This window comes from Herpailurus yagouaroundi, unplaced genomic scaffold (genome assembly GCF_014898765.1).
Source record: "Herpailurus yagouaroundi ecotype Mexico unplaced genomic scaffold, PumYag 197, whole genome shotgun sequence".
NCBI classification, from domain to species: Eukaryota; Metazoa; Chordata; class Mammalia; order Carnivora; family Felidae; genus Herpailurus; species Herpailurus yagouaroundi.
The window spans coordinates 22,350,774-22,363,990 of record NW_024412428.1 but is presented as its reverse complement, the minus strand read 5'-3'; the positions used below and the strand labels follow the sequence as shown (position 1 = coordinate 22,363,990).

Here is a 13,217-nt window from a genome sequence, read left to right as displayed (position 1 = left end):
GAGTTAGCGTTTTTGTTTCCTTCAGATAAATACCAGAAGTGGAATTGCTAGATCATATAATGGTTCTATTTTTAATTTTCTGAGGAACTTCCATACTCTTTTCCATGGTAGCTGTACCAATTTACATTCCCACAGTACATGGGGCTCCTTTTTCTCCACATCCTTGTCAATGTTTGTTATTTTTGGTCTTTATAATTGTAGCCATTCTGACCGGTATAAGGTGATATCTCATTGTGGTTTTGATTTGCCTTTCCATGATGATTAGTGATGTTGAACTTCTTTTCATGTGTTGATTGGCTATCTGTATGTCTTCTTTGGAAGAGTGTCTATTCAGGTCTGCCTTTTTTTAAAAATCAGACTATTTGTTGACTTGTATGAGTTATTTATATATTTTGAATATTAACCCCTTGCTAAATATATGATTTGCCAATATTTCTCTCATTCAGTAGATTGGTTTCCTTTTTGTTTTGTGGACTAATGTCGAGGAGTTTATCTCCTATGTTTTCTTCTAAGAGTTTTATGGTATCGTGTCTTATATTTAGGTCTTTAATCCACTTTGAGTTAATTTTTTGTATTGTTGGCAAGTTTTATTCTTTTTCCTGTGGCTGTCTAGTTTCCCCAGCACTGTTTATTGAAGAGACCGTCTTTTCCCCATTGTATATTTTTGCTTCCTTTGTCACAGATTAATTGTATGCATGAGTTTATTTCTGGGCTCTATTCTGTTCCACTGCTCTGCATGTCTGTTTTGTGCTAATAACGTACTGTTTTGATTACTATAGCTTTGTAATACAGTTTGAAATCAGGTAGTGTGATTTGTTCTTTGTTCTTTCTCAAGATTACTTTAATCTTTTGTTGATGGGTACAAACTTTTGGATCACTTATTTCTGTGGAAAAGCCATTGGAATTTTGATAGGGATTGCACTGAATCTGTAGATTGCTTTGGGTAGTATGGACATTTTAACAATATTAATCCTTCCAGCCCATGAACATGGGATATCTTTGCATTTATTTTGTCTTCTTCAGTTTCTTTTCTAGGTAATTTATTCTTTTTGATGCAATTGTAAATGGGATTTTTTATTAATTTCTCTTTCTGTTAGTACATTATTAGTGCATAGAAACACACCTGATTTCTGTCCATTGATTTTGTATCCTGCAACTTTACTAAATTTGTTTATTCTAACAATGATTTGATGGAGTCTTTAGGGTTTTTTATATATAATGTGTCATGTATCAATAGACACAGTTTTACTTCTTTTCCAGTTTGGATGCCTGTTATTTCTTTTTCTTGCCAATTTGCTCTGGCTAAGACTTTCAATACTATGTTGAATAAAAGTGGGAGGAGAGTGAGCGTCTTTGTTTCTGATCTTACAGGAAAATCTGTCAGCTTTTCACCACTGAATATGATGTTTGCTGTGGGCTTGTCATAAATGGCTTTTATTATTTTGAAGTATGTTCTCTCTCTACTTGCTCTGTTGAGAGTTTTTATTGTAAATGGATGTTGAATTTTGTCAAGAATTTTCTGCATCTATTGAGATTGTATGATTTTTATCCTTCATTGTGTTAATGTGTCATATCGATTGATATGTGAATGTGGAGCCATCCTAGCATCTCTGGAATAAATATCACTTGATTGTGGTATATGATCCTTTAACATATTGTTTAATTTGGCTTCCTAATCGTTTGTTCTGTGTGGATTTTTGCATTTACATTCATCAGGGATATTGGCCTATAATTTTGTTTTCATGTGGTATCCTTGTCTGGTTTTGGTGTCAGGGTAATGCTGGCCTTGTAAAATGTGTTTGGAAGTGTTATTTCTTCTATTTTTTGGAAGGGTGTGAGAAGTTTTGGTATTAATTCCTTTTTGGATGTTTGATAAAATTCACCTGTGAAGCTGTCTGGATCTTGACTTTTGTTTCTTGATTATTACTTTTGTTTCTTGATTGATCAGGTTTTATGTTTCTTCATGGTTCAGATTTGGTAGTTTGTATGTTTCTAAGAAGTTTTATTTTTCTTTTAGGTTTTCCAGTTGTTGGTGTATAATTGTTCTTAGTAGTCACTTATGATCCTTTGTATTTTCATGGTATCAGTTTGTAATGTCTTTGAGTCTCTTTTTTGATGGATGGAGAGGCTACCAAATCTCTTCTTTAACATAGCAGCAGAAAATTTAGATAGTAGGGTTTTTTATTTGTGCTTTAGTGTTTTTTGGTTACTAACATCCTAAAATGAAATTCTTTATGCTCCTTTTATTTTCAGTAGTTGTGTTTACCTAGTTTTTATGGAAGTATTTCCATAGTGTAAATAATCAAAAAGTGAAAAGTTGTATATCATAGGACAGACATGTTAATTATGATTGAATAGTATCCTCAACACTGACTTAAGTTTTTCCTCTTTAAAGAACTGCACAGTGAATCCAAAGGAAAGTATCCTGAAAAGAGTGAAGGATATTGGATGCATCTTTAAAGAGAAATTTGCTAAAGCTGTGGGACAGGGATGTATGGAAATTGGATCACAGGTAACTTGAGTTCATTTCGATTGGTGTCACTATAATAGAAATAATTTCAAATATAATGTCTTTCCAAATTGTGAAAATATTACAATAATATTTGTCTTATATTGGTAGATTCTGTATCTTACCTGCCTGTGTATGCTGCTGCTTATGGAAAATTTTATAAGAAAATGCCCCTTACACTATTACAGAAACTAAAAGTAAACATGTAGAAGTTTTTAGACAAATTGTAGAAATTTTTAAAAAATCAGTAGAAAAAATTAAAATCTTTGATACTATTAAATTTTTGGTGTATAGTCTTTGGCTTATACATATATGAATATTCGTGAATGCATATACTTCTCTGAATGGGATCATATTATACCTGCTATTTATCAGTGGTAGTGATATCATTTTACTACTATTATTATTTCAGAATATCTAAAACCAGTACATTGGGTGAAGATATGGGCTCTGAATCAGAACCCTGGGTTTATATCTGGTTCTGCCATTTATGAACTGCCATTAAACTTCTTTGAGATTTGGGTTTCTGTATTTGCTCTGCTTCATTGTGTGGAAATAGTGAGGTAACATAAAAATATGTTTGAAAACTATAATCTATATACATTTATTTCAGCATAGTGAGGTTATATTTGGATGCTAATAGTGTTTTAAATAATTGTATTTATAAGTCTTTTTGGTTATATATGAAATTTATGCATATAATTTGAATGAAGGAATATGGTTTGTGTGTGTATATCTAAAATTTTGTTATTCTTTGAACTAATAGGAACTGTTTATTTGGTTAAAACTTTTTGCGGGTGACATCAGTTGGGTCAGATTATTGCCTTTTCCAGTTTTATGGACAGACTATTCTCAGTCCTAGAGAGCTAATGTGAAAATACGTAACCGAGGCCACAAGAAGCATTACATTAGTATATAAAAGAGTTAACCCTAGCACCATGTATATAGTGTGTGTGTGTGTGTGTGTGTGTGTGTGTGTGTGTGTGTGTATCGATTGATATGGACTGAAGTGGAAATGAAGGAAAACCAAGTACTGGACCTTCCCTCTTGATAATTTATTGGGAATTTAAACATTTTATACTGAAGTCTTAAGTTTTAGACAAGCTAGTTTTTGTGGTCTCTTGGTATTCAGTTTCCTAAGAAGTATCAGAAATATGTTTCAAGAGAAAACTTCTTTAAAATTAATAATTATGATTTTTAAAGTAGTGGAATCTAATTTTTTTTCTTTCTAGAGATACAAACTTGGAGTCCGATTATATTACCGAGTAATGGAATCTATGCTTAAATCAGTAAGTTAAAAAGAACATAATGGAAAGAAAATTTAATGCTGACATAAAAAAGACATTAACTAAACATTTTTTATATCTGTTTTAGGAAGAAGAACGATTATCCATTCAAAATTTTAGGTAAATTCTTTAGTTTTAATAAAACAGTTTCTTCTTTTTATAAAAGTAAATGTTTCAAAATCATTCTTTTTCTTTTCTTTAGTAAACTCCTGAATGACAACATCTTTCATATGTCTTTGTTGGCATGCGCTCTTGAGGTTGTAATGGCTACATATAGCAGTAAGTTAAATTTTAGTCAATAAACATTTTAGTTCAGTTTAAAGTTTAAAAAACTTACCTAAGGTGTGGTGTGTTTTTTGGGGGGGAGTGGAGTTAAGGGGATGATATGCATATGTTAGATCAGTATATACTGAAGAATATAAGTAGTCACCATAAATCATTTAAATGTGTTATTATCTTAATTATTTCAGGTCATCTTGGGAATAGTATTTCACTAGGCTCCTATTCTGGGCTATCCTGAATCTAGGAAATGAACCTTTGAAATCCCTTTCAAGACAGGAGATTGTGAATTTCCAAGGAGTACAAAAGTAGCATTTCCCTATACAGAAACACTGCTATAGGCTTTATGGCAGTGAGACCAAAGATTGGAGCTATGGTTCACCAGATAAATAGAACAGAAGCCACTGATGGTGTTTTTTAAATGATACAATTTTAGACATGTATTGTTTTGCAAATAATATTGTAGATATTAAGAAGTCTTGTTTGTGAAAACAAAAAAAAATTTACCTAGGATACAAATACACAATAAAAGAGAAACTTAAAACTGCTAAACATATGTGGAAAACTGAATCCTCATTAATAACCAGAAAATGCACATTTAAAAGAGTTGCTGTTTTCTAACCAAATTAGCAAAATTTTAAAGAATCCTTCCCTCCCAACATCAGGGATTATTGAGGTTGTTAAAATGGATATGCTAATGCATTGCTGGTTAGATATTATACTTGTTCCTGATATAAGGGTAGGGTATTTAAATCTTTGAAAATCTGATAGAAGCATAAGCCCTCTATTTAGGAAAAACGTGTGGACATACACTCAAAATTTAGAAGCCTTGGACTCCACAATAAAAGTTTTGCTCTAGGAGCACCTGACTGGCTCAATCTGTACAGCACACAGCTCTCAATTTCATGGTTGTGAAATCAAGCCCCATGTTGGGCATGGAGGCTACTTAAAATAAACAAAATGAAAAACAAATCTGTTCTAAATAGAAATTTTTGTGTAGCTTTTCTGCTGTGTTTTAAGTTTTTGTTTGATAAAACCTTCCAAGCTAAAAATACATAATTCAAGGCTTAACATTTCATACCTAAGTTACACTTTTTCTTTCATTTTTAGGAAGTACATCTCAGAATCTTGATACTGGAACAGATTTGTCCTTCCCATGGATTCTGAATGTACTTAATTTAAAAGCCTTTGATTTTTACAAAGTGATTGAAAGTTTTATCAAAGCAGAAGCCAACTTGACCAGAGAAATGATAAAACATTTAGAGCGATGTGAACATCGAATCATGGAATCCCTTGCATGGCTCTCTGTAAGTAACTAGCTAAAACAATTAAAAATATTAATATGCAAATGGATAACAGTTATCTGTTAGAACTATTTGTTAAAATTTACCTCAAGAGCAAATGCAGTTTAATGAACACTGTAATTCAGTGTATATCCCAAGAATCAAGTGGAATATTAGCATGGAGTTTTCTCTTTTACTTGGGCTCCCTAGACCATCCGCTACAATGATTTATTTAGGAATAGCTTTAATTAAAACATGGTACTTTAAAGCAAAGCAGAATAAAGTATTTGAGCAGTATATTTAGAGATGGCATATTTGAAAATTTAAATGCTCTTAAATTCTAAAAAAAGGTAAAAAAATTATGCTATTTAAATGATTTAAAAGTATAGTTTTCTGGTTGAATTTATTTGGATTTTTTTTTTTGTTCTATCATTAAAGATAGTCCAAAACCCTATAATATTGTTTGATTACAGTTATTGTTTATAGCATTGTAGGAGCACAAATCATATTCTCTAGGTATTTTATTTATAGCATATAAGCTATTGATAAGGCTTTTGTTTCATAAAGATAGCAATAGTAAGATACTTATTTGAATTTCTTCTGTGTTATGCTTTTTAAATCTCCATAGTTGGGTAATACTTTGTGACTCACCAGATTTGTAGATTAATATGGGGTTGGTTTCTTTTGAAAGTTTGTTCCATGCTAAGCATGTAACTTTTCATTTATGCTAGTATATAGAAATGGCAATGAAAACTTTGACTTTAGTTACACTAGAATTCTAATCTATACATGTAAGCCTTAGTTTAAATTTTTTGATGTTTTAAAAGTTTAATGGCTAAGAGATAACTTATGTCTTAGTGTTTTCTTGCATTGCTGTAGGGACAGAGTAGATAGAACAGGAGAGAAGTAAGCCAAGTAGATAGAAAGCTGTTGCATTGCTATAGTTGAATTTAGTAACCCCATTATACAAGAGCTTCCACTTTATAAGATCCGGAGTAGTTAGGAGAAATCTAGGGGATTTCTGGGGGATTAAATGAGAATGGCAAAAATGAATAAATAGGTAAAGAAATTAATAAAGAGTACTTTTCAGAGATTGATATGCCCTCTTCTTCTAGACATTGAAATCAAAACATTACTGTATCATATGAAAGTGACTGTTGTCATTTCTTTTAAAGAATTAGTTTTTTTTTTTTTTTTTCCATCAGTACACGTCTGCAACATGCCTTGCATTGGGGTAGACATTGTGAAGATACAGAAAAGACATGGGCTCTGAAACTTATGGAGGAAGTAGTAGACATTTACTGTTTATAAATTGCTTGTGTTCAAGCCTGTTTAGTTCAGTTACTGGTGTTCTAGGATTCTAAACAATGTTCCTTTATTTTTGAGAAATTTTGGAGAAAAAGTGACATGCCCAAAGCCTAGAAAAGGGTATCATATATTAATACAATGATATGGAGGTCATAAGCCTCTAAATTTAAATTCTAAATGCAGTTGGTATTGCTAGGGGATGAAGTTATAGATGATTTTTATTGTCATATATTTTTAATATGTCAAATATTTAATATTTAATATGTCACATATTTTACTTCTAAAATGTTTACCTTTTTGATAAGGGAATAGGGTAACTGTGAAGATAAGTTACACTACACAAATAAAATACTGTGAATTTTTCCCATGAGAATAATTGACATTTTAGAGAAGGTACATACCATAGATATATCTCAGCTTTCGCACATTGTTTTTTTTTTTAAATTGAAGTATAATATATATGCAGAAAAGTATATATAACAAGTTTATAGTTTGATGAATTTTTCACAAATTGAACACACCCATTTTGCCAACACCCAGATCAAGAGAGAAAACTTTAATAATTTTTTGATTCTGTATCACAATACAATTTTTTCATTAAACTGTAGATTCAAACAATGTTGTTTACCCAGGGAAACATCAAGTGAGGTACTACTTACTTTTCCTTCCAATAATTTAATGAAAGAAAGAACATCATTGGATTTTTAATGGTTGCATGGGGAAAAGTCTTAGCATCTTTGCTACACAATCTTGAGATTTAATAAATCAAGAATAGAATAAGGAAAAAGCACACCTTTCTTTGTTTCGATACCAGAGAGTTTAACAGGTAATATATAAGTATAAAATGCTAAAAAGTCTATTGGAAAACTTAGTGAACTTTTGTTCTATGGAAATTTAAAGAAATTAGAGGCAATTTAGAACAAACCATACCTAAGAGTTAGATTAAATGACTTCCAGATGTTTAAGCCTTTTAAATCACTTAAGCAGTTTATAATGCCAGTAGATGATGAGGTGAGATTTGGATATCTTTCTTTTAGTGTATTCAAAATTCATCAGATTTCTCTCACTAAAATCTTTATAAACCAAAGTACATTGGGTATTTTATTTTCTAAGTGGTCTTTCTTTCTGGGGATATTGTGGACTCTTTCTGTTGATCTCCTTGCATCTCTAACTTCCTTAAGACTATTTCTCTGACAGCAACTAGAGAAATCTTTTTAAGATGCAAATTTCAGGGTGCCTGGGTGACTCAGTCTGTTAAGTTCTGACTTTTGATTTCAGCTCAGGTCATGATCTCATGGTCATGCAATCGAGCCCTGTGTTGGGCTCCATGCTGAGTGTGGAGCCTGGTTGGGATATTCATTCATTCTCTCTCTCTCTCTCTCTCTCTCTCCCCCCCTCTCCCTCCCTCCCTCCCTCCCTCCCCTTCCCTTTTTTTCTCTCTCTCAGAAGAAATAAATAAACATAAAAAAACAAATCTCATAATGCTAACTAAACAAAAACCTTCTGTGAGGGATCTGTATATCTGGTAATGATGGAGGAAGAGACTACCATATGACTCCCCTCAAAAAAGCTATAAAACCTCTATGTAATCCAAAAAGCAACTGCCTGAAACCCCTGGACAGGAAGAGTAGACAGACTCTTTAGGCGTGAAGGGGACCCCTGAGCTGGGAAGGAAGCTTTTTAGGTGAGAAGTTATAATAGGATGGGGTGGGGCGGGGGGTGCCAGTGGGAAAACTGCAGGCTTTCAGGCCAGGGAAACTAGAAAACTGAAGCTGGGGAAACCTTGGCTACTGAATAGAATGCACAGATTTTGCAAAGGAAAGAGCCAGAGAAAGAGTGCCCAGATTCTGTCTACCCACATCTCTGTCTGAGACCTAAGTTATTGCAGTGTAACAGATTCAGAGCAGCTTAATGAAAGACAAAGGATCTGAAGTGAGACAGGTGCTAGTGCCCAAATAAACAGTTTATAGTTCAAGTTCAGCAAAAATAATTGTCTGCTTAAAAACAAAAGAAAACAGTACTCATTTGAGGGAAAAACGACGGAATCCAGAAGCTTTACAACTTAACATTTATGACATCCAGGATACAACTTGAAAATTACCCAGCATGTGAAGAGGGTCAAAGGAATCAGGTGGAGGTTTTTAAATTTTTTTTTTAATGTTTATGCATTTTTGAAAGACAGAGACAGAGCACAAGCAGGGGTGGGGCAGAGAGAAAGGGGGACACAGAATCTGAAGCAGGCTCCAGGCTCTGAGCTTTCAGCACCAGAGACTGACGCGGGGCTTGAACTCATGAACCGCGAGATCATGACGTTAGCTGAAGTCAGATGCTCAACTGAGTCACCCAGGCACCCCGGATGCAAGTTTTTAGAATGGGAACTTTATTTAGGTCAACTCTTTGATCCCTCAAGGTTCTCTTTTGGAAGCTTTGTCTCCTTTTTTCTTGTATCAGCAGTTCAGAGTATGGTCTTACACTCCCTGGTGTCCCTCAAACCATTTTAGGGAATCTGAAAGATAAGAAGTATTTTTATGTTGCTATTCAGATGTTACTTCTGTTTTTTACTCTGTTGACATTTATATCAGTGACGTAAGAGTGTTGGCACCTTTGTAGGTATTAGATCAGCATCCAACTGGCGAGTAGTCATTGTATTCTTCACCACCACAAACTCTCAATTAAAATACAGAACAGAACAGTCAGTTTTATTTAAGAATGTCATTGATGAACCAGTAAGAAGTATTAATTTTATTGAATCTCCATTTTCACGCACACATGGTTCAAAACAACTGACAATAAATATTGCCAATGGTGAATTTTGAGTTTTCAAGTGAAAATGAGAATTTTGTTAAGCTTGTATCCACTCTAAGCATTCAAAGACTTCTGATGAAATCAGTGGTACATTAATAAATGTGACTTGATATCGTATAAGGAGATTTGTCAACATTTGTAATATCTCCATAATTCAGTGAAGGGCAGAGAGAGAGGTAGAAAATCCCAAGCAGGTTCCATGCTGTGAGCATGGAGTCTGACTTGGGGCTCGATCTCACCAACTGTTAGATCATGACCTTAGCCAAAACCAAGAGTCGGACACTTAACTAACTGAACCACCTAGATGCCCCAGACCAACAGATTTTAAGGTCTCAGAATATGAAAAGTTTATTTTTGTTTATTGATGTTGTTCCCAATTCCATATTGCAATTAACCTTTAAGGAACTATAGCTTGCCAAGTTTTAGGGTAGTATCAAAGAAATATATCCATTATTATCTGAAAACTCTATTAAAACACTCCTTTTTCCAACTACCTATTGTGTGAGGCCAGGTTTTCTTATGCAAGCAACCAGTACCTTGTTGTTAGTGCAACAAAGTAGATATAGAGACAGTTATGAGAATTCAGGTCTCTTCTAGGAAACCAGAGATTTACAAGATTATAAAATAGTGCCAGTGTGCTCACTAATTTTTTTTGAAAAATATGGCTATTTATGCTTAACATATAATGAGTTTATAAAATATTAACATTATTTAACATATAAACATACAGTGGTTAATTTTGCTTCTTTAAATCACATTCTTAGAAATTTTCTGTTTTAAATTAAAGTTAATTATACTTAAAAATTACTAATACAGTAAATATTGAGAGATAAAGTCCATATGAACAAAGTTTTTTGGGTCTTGAATAATCCTGAGTAATTTTAAGAATGTAAAAGTGTTATGAGTCCAAAATGTTTGAGAATGTCTCCCTTGTATTCTCTTCTCCATTCAGACTTTTCTTTTACTATAACTCACACAACCATGTTTGTTTCTGCCTATCCCTGAGTCTTTATTCACTTCATGGGCCCAATTTAAAATACTTTCCTCTGCCTTTTTATTTACCGGAGTTTTAGTTCTACTTCCACTTTGTTTTTCATCATCATCCTAGTCTGTAGTCATTCTTCCTCCTTTACAGCCTTACAGTGTCTATTTATACTACTTATTAGTCATTTATAAACTTTATATCTTATTACCTGTGCATGTCTCATGTTAATTGTGTTACTGTATATAAAGCACTCAGAACAGTATCTGACATCATATTATGCATGTGCAATTTAATAAGTTGGAGTGAAGGATAGAGAGGGGTCAACTAATGATCAAATGTAGGTAGTGTCTTTCACTAAGATACCTGGGATTGGATGAAATTTCCTTGGAAAGATGAATTTCATTTGATTATGTTGAGTTTGACGTGATTGTAGGTCATTCAAGTAGATGTGTCCAGTAGCAGTTGGTTATGTATGTCTGGAGCATAGGAAAGAAATCTAAGCTAGGAATATGAACCTGAGAGCTGCTGACACATATATAATAACAACAGTTTCTACCCTTTATTGACAGTTCATCTTGTGCTAGGCACTGTGATGAGTAGTTCTTTTATTTTTTTAATGTTTATGTTTTGAGAGAGAGCACGTGCGCACAGGCATGTGAGGGGGAGGGGCAAAGAGAGAGAATCCCAAGCAGGCTCCACACTGATGGTGCAGAGCCAGACACGGGCTCAAACCCATGAACTGTGTGATCATGACTTGAGCCTAAACCAAGAGTTCGACACTCAACCAACTGAGCCACCCAGATGCCCTGTGAGTAGTTCTTTTAATATTTAATTTTTGTGATGATTTTTGATGTAGTATTCTAAATGAATAAATTAATGCTTAGAGAACTTCAATAACTTGTCCTAGACCACACAAGTTAAATGCAGAGCTGTGGTTTGAACGCAAGTCTCTCTGGCTCTGAAGCTGTTAATCTGTATGTTTTTACTGAGTAACTAAAGTTTGGAGAATGGATAAGATCACCTAAAGAGAGAATGTAGTACAATAGTTCCTTCTTATCCACAGAGGATGTGTTCCAAGACCCCCAGTGGATGCCTGAAACCATGAATAGTATTATGTACTGTTTTTCCTATACATATATACCTGTGATAAAGTTAATTTATTATTAGTAGGCATAGTAAGAGATTAACAACAACAAAAATAAAATAGAACAGTGGTAACAATATACTCTAAAATTTGTGTGGTCTGTCTCAAAGTATTTTATTGTATTATAGTCACCCTTATTCTTGTGATGATGTGAGATGATAAAATGCCTATGTGATGAAATGAAGTGAGGTGAATTTGGGCTCCTACTGACTGTCCGATCATACCCTACAAGGAGAATCTTCTGCTTCTATGCTGCAGTTGACTGGGTAATTGAAACCATAGAAAGCAAAACTGCAGTTGAGGGGGACTGCTTTCTAAGAAGAGAAGGTGGCTAAAGATAGAATCCTGAGGCTCTCTGACATTTAAGAGCTAGACAGAAAAGAGAAGCCTATAGAAGAGATTGAAATAGAACAGCTAGAGAGATAAGAGGGAAATCAGAAGTGGTGTCATAAAGAGAAAGACATTACAGGGTCTGAGTCAGTGGTTGCTGTTTCAGATACTATAGGAGCAGCCAGTAAGAACTGAAAAGTATTCATTCGTTTGGGCAACAAGGCCACTGGTGATGGTAGCAAGGACTGTTAATAGAAGTAGTAGAGGCAGGAGTAGGTTGCAGTGGAATTTTGAAGAGATGTGAATGAGACATAAAGTGGAGACAGTGATTGTAGATAACTTTTATGAGAGTCTTGTCTGTGAAGGGAAATAAAGATACAGCTGCCAAGTGTGTGAGGTGGAGGGAAGATTATTTTTCAAGATGGGAAAGGTAGGATCAAATATTGATGGAATAGAGTCACTAGGAGTGTTCTGAAGTTGCTGGATGACATATTAGTGGGTTAAAACACCCGTTTTATCTTGCTCATGATTCTTTGGGTCAGGGATTTAGGAAGAGTTTGACTGGGCAGTTCGTTCCTGATGGTGTGGTATCAGGGGCAAGATCCACTTCCACGGTGCTTCTTAACTCACAAGCCTGGCGCCTGGCTGCCCCTCATACATGGTCACCTTTTCTTTCCTCCCTTCTATTTTCCCTACTCCAGGTGGCATCTCACAGCATTTTGGTTTTAGGGTAGTCATTTGTCTTACATAGCAGCTGGCTTCCAAGAAGCTTCTGAAAGAACTATAGCTGAAAGCTGTATTCTGTTGGTGAGAGGAATCACAGGTCCTGTCCAGATTCAAGGGGCTCCCTTGAATAGGTGTCATGTCTTGTTTGAAGAGAGGCAGGGTGGACATCTGGGTGGCTCAGTCAGGTAAGCATCTGACTTCAGCTCAGGTCATGATCTCATGGTTCATGGGTTCAAGCCTCATGTCAGGCTCTGTGCCGGAAGCTCAGAGCCTGAAACCTGCTTCAGATTCTGTGTCTCCCTCTCTCTCTCTGCCTCTCCCCCACTCACGCTTGCTCGCTCGCTCTCTCTCTCTCTCTCTCTCTCTCTCTCTCTGTCTCCCTGTCTCTCAAAAATAAATACTAAAAAAAAAATTAAAAGGGAAGCAAGGTGGGATGGCACATATCGTGTGGCAAAATGTAAAGAATGGAAGCAGGTACCAGTAAGGTTGGTATGTGGGTGCCATGGCAGAAAATGAAGAAGTTTCCATTTGATGGCTTTATTTTTATATATAAAATAGAGGT

The 13,217-nt window shown here is 34.6% G+C and overlaps 1 protein-coding gene across 3 annotated transcripts in view; it reads left to right on the top strand.

Moving 5' to 3' along the window:
• RB1 (RB transcriptional corepressor 1) overlaps positions 1 to 13,217 on the top strand; it is a 168,211-nt gene that overhangs the window by 79,221 nt on the left and 75,773 nt on the right. For all 3 annotated transcript variants that reach the window (XM_040448408.1, XM_040448410.1, XM_040448409.1), the window contains 5 exons: positions 2,396 to 2,512; positions 3,742 to 3,798; positions 3,884 to 3,915; positions 3,998 to 4,074; positions 5,185 to 5,381. In XM_040448408.1, the coding sequence (XP_040304342.1) occupies positions 2,396 to 2,512; positions 3,742 to 3,798; positions 3,884 to 3,915; positions 3,998 to 4,074; positions 5,185 to 5,381 (480 nt within the window). The remainder of the gene's footprint in view (positions 1 to 2,395; positions 2,513 to 3,741; positions 3,799 to 3,883; positions 3,916 to 3,997; positions 4,075 to 5,184; positions 5,382 to 13,217) is intronic.